The sequence below is a fragment of the Scleropages formosus genome, chromosome 2 (assembly GCF_900964775.1).
Source record: "Scleropages formosus chromosome 2, fSclFor1.1, whole genome shotgun sequence".
Taxonomy (NCBI): Eukaryota; Metazoa; Chordata; class Actinopteri; order Osteoglossiformes; family Osteoglossidae; genus Scleropages; species Scleropages formosus.
Window position 1 is genome coordinate 20998958 of NC_041807.1, and position 9192 is coordinate 21008149.

General features: G+C 50.6%; 1 protein-coding gene across 1 annotated transcript in view; it reads right to left on the reverse strand.

Moving 5' to 3' along the window:
- met (MET proto-oncogene, receptor tyrosine kinase) overlaps positions 1–8932 on the reverse strand; it is a 32672-nt gene extending 23740 nt beyond the window's left edge. The window contains exons 1-3 of the mRNA XM_018747590.2: positions 8767–8932; positions 8276–8337; positions 5479–6661 (exon numbers count right to left, since the gene is read on the reverse strand). Of these exons, the coding sequence (XP_018603106.1) occupies positions 5479–6654 (1176 nt within the window). The 5' untranslated portion in view covers positions 6655–6661; positions 8276–8337; positions 8767–8932. The remainder of the gene's footprint in view (positions 1–5478; positions 6662–8275; positions 8338–8766) is intronic.
- Positions 8933–9192: the final 260 nt, after the last annotated feature.

Sequence of the window (9192 nt, forward strand, 5' to 3'; positions counted from 1 at the left end):
GGCCAACAGCCACCTGCTGCAGCGGTTTATGACTGTCCAGGTGCTCACGCTGGTTCTCATACCAAGGTGCAGATGGGAACCTGACAGTTCAGACCAAGCAAATGACACAGGATGTTCCAGAAGGACCTCTTTCAACTGCAGCCTTGCAGCACATCTGTCACGCCTGCCTCTATTGTAGAAATATCTACATTAGATGGCAAACAAAGCACTGGTCATGCAGTTATCATGAGGCATCTGAGACTGAACACGCTGATGAGAGGAAATGAAAGGAGCGGCGGAGGGGCAGTTGCGCGAATGATCGCGTGTAGGAGCTGGAACTGGCTGAGCGGTCTCTGAGCCGCCATATGGCAGACGCGCACGAGGCATCACGGTTACAAAGGAGACCAGCTGAGCAGTGAGCTGGTGACCAGCGAGCAGAGCGCACAGAAACGTGTTGGGCTAGGAAAGCGCACCTAGGAAAGGGTCCATTGCACGCACTTATCCCGAGGGTCGCGGTGTGCACACTGAAGCCGGTGGGAGCTGATCACAGCTCGATTATACTTTCCCGGTGCGCAGCGTTGATCGAAATTCAGGGAAATCAGTTTCACGTGCTGTGTCCTGACTTCATTTCACACAGGACACTGCAGGCGTCTGAAGTTCCACCCAGCGGACTTCCTGTACCCACAATGCTGCTATTCCTCCACAGCAAGGTGCGCCTCTGGTGGGAAGGCAAGTGAGCATTATCTCTTCATGTAAAGAGCCCATAGTGGGAAGAGCGCAGGGGACTCAAGCAAACGCCACACTGCCCAGCAGTCCTTTCCCTTCACCTGCATGATATTATGTGTATAAACTGCTGGTGGCAGCTGGCACAAATTCTACATCCCAAATGTGGAAAAAAAAAAAAGAGAAGTTAAACACTTTGTCGATCCCCAGGGTTTAATTCAGCAAACTTGAACACAATGACGAGAAGAGGATTCGAACCCCTACGTGCAGAGCACGAAGGATAAGAAGCGCATCACCTCAGCCGCTCGGCCATCTCATCACATTTGCCAACTCAGAACCTGTGACTCAGCTGGAAATCTCCCACCAGGGATGAGTGACAGGTGCCGCAGCACAACCCCACCACCCACCCGAAAGCAGCACCCGCTTCATTCGGACATCATTTCCCCGAAGTGCACTCTCTTGTTTTCACATATTTTTTCCTAGCCCTCTGAGGGCTATTAGGCTGGGATCCGAAAACAAAGAAGCAATAAAAACGAAGGCTCCGTCATTTACGCACACAAACACGCCGAGCCTCAGGGCGTCTCGTGAACCAGGATCACACACAAACAGCGCAAATGAAGCGCGAATGGCGCTAAGCGAATGGCGCTAAGCCACGAAGGAGACTCCTGAGTCAAGACAAGCAACGCTTTGCTTCTTTTCCTCACACGTGGACTCTGTAGGGCTCTGTGTGTCGAGTACAAGACAGAACAAAGGAAGAGGGCCTCTGTTCCTGCCTGTGGGTCCCCGTATGATGCTCTACAAGGGACAGTTGTCCACATGTGGCACCTTTTTGATGCACGAACTCAAATGGCGCCTTTTGGCTACGCACTTTTCCCCAAGTGCCAACGTCCTTCCGGCTGCTGACAGGCACATGTGCTCAGCGTCGGGTTCGAGAACCTGGATGGACAGGAGGTGCTGGACACCCAGCAGGTCTCAAAAGCAAGGCCCCGTTCAGGGAATGCTGCTCCTCTGCGGCAACGTGCTGAAGGAGAAATATAGACACAAGGGCTATCATGACCTTATCACCTCTAACAACAGGCTGCAGCGTTACGGCGATTAACGATTAACCGTAAGGAAAACATCACTGGACGGATCGTTCAGAAAAGTTTGCTCAAGGAGTAAGAAAATCCCAAGTTTTTTTTTTTAGAGTGCTAAAGTATTCTGAAAGTCCTAAAAACACTGTCTTCTCGAGGTTGAGACCACAAATCCTCCCCTGACAGCTGTCGCGTTGCATTTACGCTCCCGTCGAGTCTCTGACAGCAGGCGGATTTCTGTCCAGCAAGCAAGATCTCGGGTTTTGACAGCAGTTTTCTCTGAAAAAAAGTTCTCGAAAAGTACACTGCCGAAGCACACACTTTTGCCCGAAGCCAAGCGGGAGCGTTTGTGAGCCGGTGTGACAGTGCACCTGCCCTAACCCTCACCCTCCCCCCTGAGCTCCAGCCTTGGAGAAGGACGCCGTGCTGCTGGAGATGCCCATCCGTAGCTGTGCCACTGACCCATCGTCACCCCAAAACGGAGACCCACACACAGCGGGACAAAGAGGGATGCAGAAACGAAGCAGTTTTGCACCTGGACCACAGCTGCCGCGTTTCCTCCAGCTAAAATTCATGTGGCTGTTTGCACACCACAGCACAGCGCCACCATGATTCATGGAGGAGGGGGCTCCTGGCTCGTAATCAGATACACGTAGTTAAAGTTTACCTTGCCCTGCAGTGGAAGGCTGGCCAGGCGGAGCCCTGTACTACAGTAACCCCCTCTGAATGACTCACCAACAATGGACCCAACACCCCGCTGCGCCACAGCGGCAGCCGCAAGGCAAGGCAGGACGCGTTGAGTCGGCTCTGGAAGAGCCGCCGGGGGCCACGCAGGTGCTTTCTCGGCACGGGGGACCTGGGTGGCCACGGATGGAGTGGAAGAGCTAGTCCACCTGAAGCCCGGCGACCCCCAAGGATCTCAAATTTCTTTGCAGATCAACCATGATGGATATGTTTGGATAAAAAGCTGCAGTGTGTATTTCACCGCGTGTGACGTGTTTACAAGCACAGCTGGCCAGCACAATCATTTGACCCTTTCAGAAGGCTGTGCTAGGTGACAACACAGAGCGCTGGTGAAATTTTAACAAAAAATGATCAGCGCTGCTGCGCGAAAGCTACAATGGGCCCATTACAGCTCAGCAGCCAGGATGGCAGCAATAACCCAATGGTTTCAGGCAAAAATCCCACATGTGCATAATGCAAACAAATGTCTCCCATGCTGAAAGTTCACGGTGAAACGAATGAGGCCCCACATGTTCCTAGAAATCGGTTGTAATGCGGTAACGGCTGTGACTTTGTGTGCGTCTCATTTCCAAAGAGGAGCGTTTTCTTCCCTCAACACGCTGGTAAGATGCAGACGAGCGCCTGTCGTCTCAAAGTGGACTTGCAGTCGAGATGCAAACGAAGGCTCAATTTATGTCTTTTTCATTAACTAATATCGCCACACAGCTGCTGACTGGCAGATCAATAGTCCATTTAAGGACTGTAATGTTTCCGATTGAGGGCCGAAGTTCATTACGGAGACAATTCATTAGCCTGCGAGTCCTCCTTCCAGCAGTTCATCTTCACGTGAATGAAGAACACAAGAAAGCAGGGAAGCAAAGCGCGTTTCAATACACACAGTGTGACGCCATGTGAATCGTTCCGAAGGCACCTGAACACTGTAATACTGAAGTATAACCAAGGTGCTCCATACGTGTATCTGAGAGATGATTCATTTGCTCTTAAGTAATGTCACAGAAGGGAGTGCGGTGGTGCAGTGGGTTGGACTGGGTCCTGCTCTCCGGTGGGTCTGGGGTTCAAGTCCCGCTTGGGGTGCCTTGCGATGGACTGGCGTCCCGTCCTGGGTGTGTCCCCTCCCCCTCCGGCCTTACGCCCTCTGTTGCCGGGTAGGCTCTGGTTCCCCGCGACCCCATTTGGGACAAGTGGTTCAGAAAATGTGAGTGTGTGTAATGTCACAGATGATGCTATTGAGCAAAGTGCGATACAAGATTTTAAGAGACAAACGTTTCTTCATGCTATTTCACAACCTCTGTGCAACTGCATCCTTATTTAACGAGTAACTTTTTTGGGCCAGGATGTATTTTGAAGGTTTCACACCTCCCTTCCCAAATTCCCAGAAAGGTGTCATGCACTGACGAGGCCACTGAGCTCCGCCTCCGTCACAGGCTTACACAGCGCGTCCGTCTTTGAGCGCTAAAAGCAAATTTGGCTGCCTTTTAATGGACCCACACCAACTGCCGCACGCGCACTTTTCGAAAAAAAAATGTACCTTCACCGGGGTCTGGAGAGGATAATGAAATATGTTTGCTTTACTGATACACGTTCGAGTGAAAGGATTTATAAACACTTCAGAGCGCTCCGTGATCCTGAGCAGACAGTGCAAAGCAGCCTCGCCGGTGGAGGGAGCATCCTGGTCACCGTGACACCTGCAGTGACCCTGGAAAGCCAAACATCTGCTCAGAGTCTCAAGCACACGACCTGTTCTATAGGATACTATCTTTACTGGTTGAAGGGCAGCTTAAAGTGACTGAGAGACGCATGGTGTGTGGTAACCTGACAACCAGCCGCAGTCAACTTTTTGCTCTAGTGCTTCTCATGACTGCAGTTCTGAAGACACACTGACCTGAGGTGGACACACGGAGATAATTTTCCAGCTATGGGGGTAGAATAACCTCAGGAAAGCTAAAATTAGCTCCAGCTTCTCCATCGAGATCATTGCTGAGCGCCACCACCGTGTCCTACCGCTACCCTTGCCGAGCTGCCCTTGATGAGTTACGATTGTCTCGGTAGCAGAACGGGCGATTCTCACGTTGCCTGTCCTGAGGCACACCTCACATTGGCGCGGCCTTCCCAGTCCTGCTTCGTGTGTTCTTTTGCAGCTGTAGACCGCAGTCTCTCAAGAAGAATCCGCCATGGGCCATTGACAGCTGCACATTCATTTAATTTAAGAACTGCAGCAGTCTCACCTGACCCTTCCACATTTTGAGTGTCCCTAGACGAACATCTGGCGGCTGCTGAACATCTGCGCTCCACAGTGTATGCAGAGTATGCTGCCATCAAGCACTGACATTTACTGTTTTAAAAGGTGGACAGTCAAAGAGAAGGAATTAGTCCCGCTTCACATATTGACAGGCTAACATCCGTCAGCACTTAAATCCATGTTGCAACTAATCCGGAGATTTAAGGATTTCACCAATCCATTCTGATGGGTGCTGCAGACTGGGGGAAGGCGGAAGAACCTATAAAGACGTCCACCGAGATGATTCACAGTGTGATGGAAGAGTGAAAAAAGTGTTAGAGCAAGAGAAGCAGAGAAAGAGCAGTGTCCCTTTTAGGGGATCTACCAAAACTGTACTGAAGTAGAATCTTTTTACAATTACAAGATAACTGACCTCCCTGGATGCTGAACTACCCCACATGGATCCTGTGTGCAGATAGGGATCATTCTGGATGAGATATAAAACAGTGAGACTCTTTCAGTCTCCTACTGATGTTGTCTGGCCTTCTGGGAACCAGGAAGGATTGGGAACTGAAGCGGCAGACTCATCATCATGCTACATTTATACGGGCACTTGTCCGGACTTTTAGAAGCCGCTGAAGGCCGAAAATAAACGTGAAGTCAACATTCATGATCAACAGTCAGTTTCGCTGATGTGGCTATCGCACCCAGCACGTCCCACCCCACAAATCTCCTTCTTACCAAGTTGTAGCAGCGCTTCTCCTCAGAGCCTTTGAAGTGGTACGGCTGCCTCGTGTGGCACTTCTGGATGAAGTCCTTGAAGAATATGTTGACATCTCGGATAGGGATGATGCAGACGGCTGAGCTGGCGGTGGGCTCTGGAGAGTTTGGCTGACTGCGGGCGAATGCGGCAAACAGCACCACATCGGCCTCTTCCAAGCCCATCTCTTTCCGGAGGGCTGTGCCTGGACGGGCCACATGGGCGGCCTGCAGGATGTTGAAGACCTCCACCTTGGCAGCGCGGCGTCGGCGTTTCTCAGTAAGGATGCATTCAAACGGGAGCTCGGCATAGCGCCGCAGCTCCGGGTCCGACGAGCACGTGCGCACGATGCGGGTGTGGTGGGCGCGGGAGGTGCGGTCTTCAGGCTGTACGGTCAAGAAGTAGGCATGCGGGCCGCTCTCAAAGGCATACAGGTATCTGAGCAGGTACTCCTGTGGCAGCTGTGGTGCCAAGCCCATGAAGGACTGCTCGGAGAAGAAGCGGAAGCCGTCCTGCGTTTCCTTCATTTGCCGAATAGAGATGGCTGGCCAGGGTGCCGAGGGCATCACGGTGTTCCCAACAAAGAAGCGGACGACGCCGCCGCTCTCGATGCTGAGGATGCGCGCCCCCATGGGACTGACGATGCAGTCAGGGCAGCCTTGCTGCTCACTGTTGGCTTTGGGAGAATACATGCACTCCACCTCGGCATCCTGCAGACGGCCATCAAGAACGTAACGCTGACAAACTCCACCGCCGACCGAGCCGCAGCTGAAGAGCTCCTCATCGTAGAAGGTCTCTACTAACAGGCCAATGTTGATGTTGTCCTTAATGCTTGCTGAGGCACTGAATTTATCTCCACAATCTTGACATGGGGGACAGTGAGGGTTCTCCACAACAGGCCCCGTCTTGTATTGCGACTCTTCCTGTAGGTTCTCGCTCAGTGAGTAAATCCGGTTAACAGAGCCCACATAGACGCGCCCACCAAACACCACCAGGTTCTGGATGGGGGCGTCCGCGGTGAAGCTGGGCAGCTTGTACCTCACCGAGAGGTTGAGCCGGGAGCTCGCTGGCGGATCCTCACACAGCTCCCATGTCCCCAACGTCAACTCCCACCAAAGAGATGTTATGTAAGCAAGTGCCAGTAATCGTACCTTCATCTTGACCCTGAAGAATGACAAGAAAAGAAGAGAAAACCTGTACTGACATCGCTCACACTCTTGAATCAGGGTGAAAACAGGCTTAATCTTCATTAACCCTTGCGCTGTGTTTGGGCAGCCTTCTCTTGTTGGTATTCCCATTCAAAATTGGGCGACTCATTTGAATTGTTTAGAAAACAATCCAAACATGATGATTACCTAGCGTTGTGTTACATCTTCGTACCATCGAGCCTACTTCATTCCTAGTCATAATCACAAGTTTTACGCTGCAAGTCACTTTGGAGAAAACAGCCAAATAACTAAAATTCTACAAAACTGGTCATCATTAATTTAATGTGTTGAAAAGAAGAAGATGAAAAGAAACCTGATGGAAATCAGATGAAAGAAAGCATATTTATGATGGATGAAAGCTGTAAATGAGTCACATTTACCCGGAAAACAACCTGAGGGTTAATCATCACTACGGTAGATTGGAATGGGCTTTTGGGAGAAAACAAACGCAGTAAAAGTATCAGGTAATACAGGCTTAAGGTGCTACAGAGAGGAGTATCAGTCTCAGAGTGAACGGGAGAAGGGCAGCACATTTTGTGGTAACACCATGGTTTACTTCTGCCCCTGTAGCCCCAAAGTGAGGGGGGCTTGTTTTTCACCCCCCTCAGAAAATGACGCCCTTAGCCGCTGTGCCTGAACTATTCCCCCCCGACAGACCCGTATCAGCACTGTCTCTCAGCTGAAGATAGTGATGGTGAATCGCATCTCCACCATCTGGACCGCAGTGTGGCTCGATTCCTGCATCAGCATCCCCACAGCGCTCTTACCCCACTCTTGGAGTCCAGCCGCATAGGAGGACTGTGGTAAACTCTGGTGAAATACGAGGGCCTGTGAAGTGATTAACTGCTGAAATTTTCTTTAAATAAACATGTTTATAACTGTGAGGCTGCATCAGCAAAGGAAGCTTTGAGCTGCTAGGAAAAGGATTTATCAGATCGCGGACATGCTGAGGTTCGCCCGAGTTAAACCTCGCAGAGGCAACTAAGGCCACGAGCGGGGTAAAACTGCAGGAAGCACCATGTTTTGAAATAACAAGGCAACGTGGGCAATCAATGTGTAGTGACATTCATGTGAGGAAGTTTTTACTCAGACTACATCACTTTTCTGCTATAATAAATGATCATTTCAATAGAAAACATCATTATTTTAAACACAATAAACACAAATTATCCATAGTTCATTTTTACTGCACAACATGCAGTTACCTTACACTGTTTCTGTGCTTTTGGCTCCATGTGAGCAGCAACACAGAGGAGGAAACCACCAGGCTCGCACTGCAGCAGCCCTTTCCAAAAAAGTACTAGCTGGTGCTGTACTGGTTAGCGCTGCTGCGTGTGGCTCAGGAGGCTGTGGGTTCGAATCTCACCTACTACCGTACCCTTAAGGAAGGTACGTTACGTTAAGGTGGCCCGTCATTTTACCCACCTGTACAAATGGGTAAATGACAGTAAGTCACTTTGGAGAAAAGCTTCATCTAAATGATTAAAGATAAAGTAATGTTTATATATTTAATGTGAATAAACAGAGACAGACACTCGATCTTCTTTAAAAAAAAAAAAAAAAAACGCACCTGTTTCTCCCAGCGGTTCCTGGACACCTTCGCTGCGGGAATCCGATCGAACCTTAGACCACCTGGTGATATTTAGAACAATAATAAAAGTCGTGGAAACGCAGTAAAAACGATCGATACTTTTATATAATAATTATAGGACTATAGGACTGTGTATGTGTCGAACCCGTGTCACTAACAGAAAACTACGGATTGGATTACGATCATGTTTCCTATTATTTTCATAATTTTGAACAAATTTGATATTATTATCTGTCGTTTTTCACCATGAACTACATCACCGGACGAGAAATAGCCGCAAATAAGAGCAGTTCTCGAGCCTCAGTAACACTTCACTTGACTTGTATGTAACACAGTAGTAAACATGGTAACAACTGAACGTGGTCGCCACCGGTTCCTACACGCGCGACTTTCCTAATTCCTGCCTGAGAGCGAACAGAGCTGGTGTGTGACGACGGCGCTGTGACAGCAGGAGAGTGTGTGTCCCTCACCTGGCGCTTCGCTCTCCGCCGCTTCTCCGCGTGTGTATCGCCCGCCACCGAGCGAGCGCGCGGGGCAGTCGCGCGGCTTCCCGACGCACCAGTCTGCGCGCGCGTGCGGGCGTGCGTGCGTGCGTGTGCGCGCGTGTGTATGTGAGAGAGGACTGGCTGCGTGCGCTCTCGGTTCCGCTGACTCACACACACACACTCACTCACTCACACAGTGTTTCCGCAGAGCGGGGTAAACCGACCCCCCGGGGTCCGAGGGCGGCGCGCGCAGGTGGGGATGAGCGACGGACCGACTCTGGGTGTCCGCGCGCCGAGACGCACCTGGATTCGAGCTCAACAAGTCACGTTTCCCAAAAATCTGCTCTTAAGTTCCTGAGCTGCAGCTGCCAGTTATTATGGACCTTTTGATCCTGACACCTTCATCCGAGG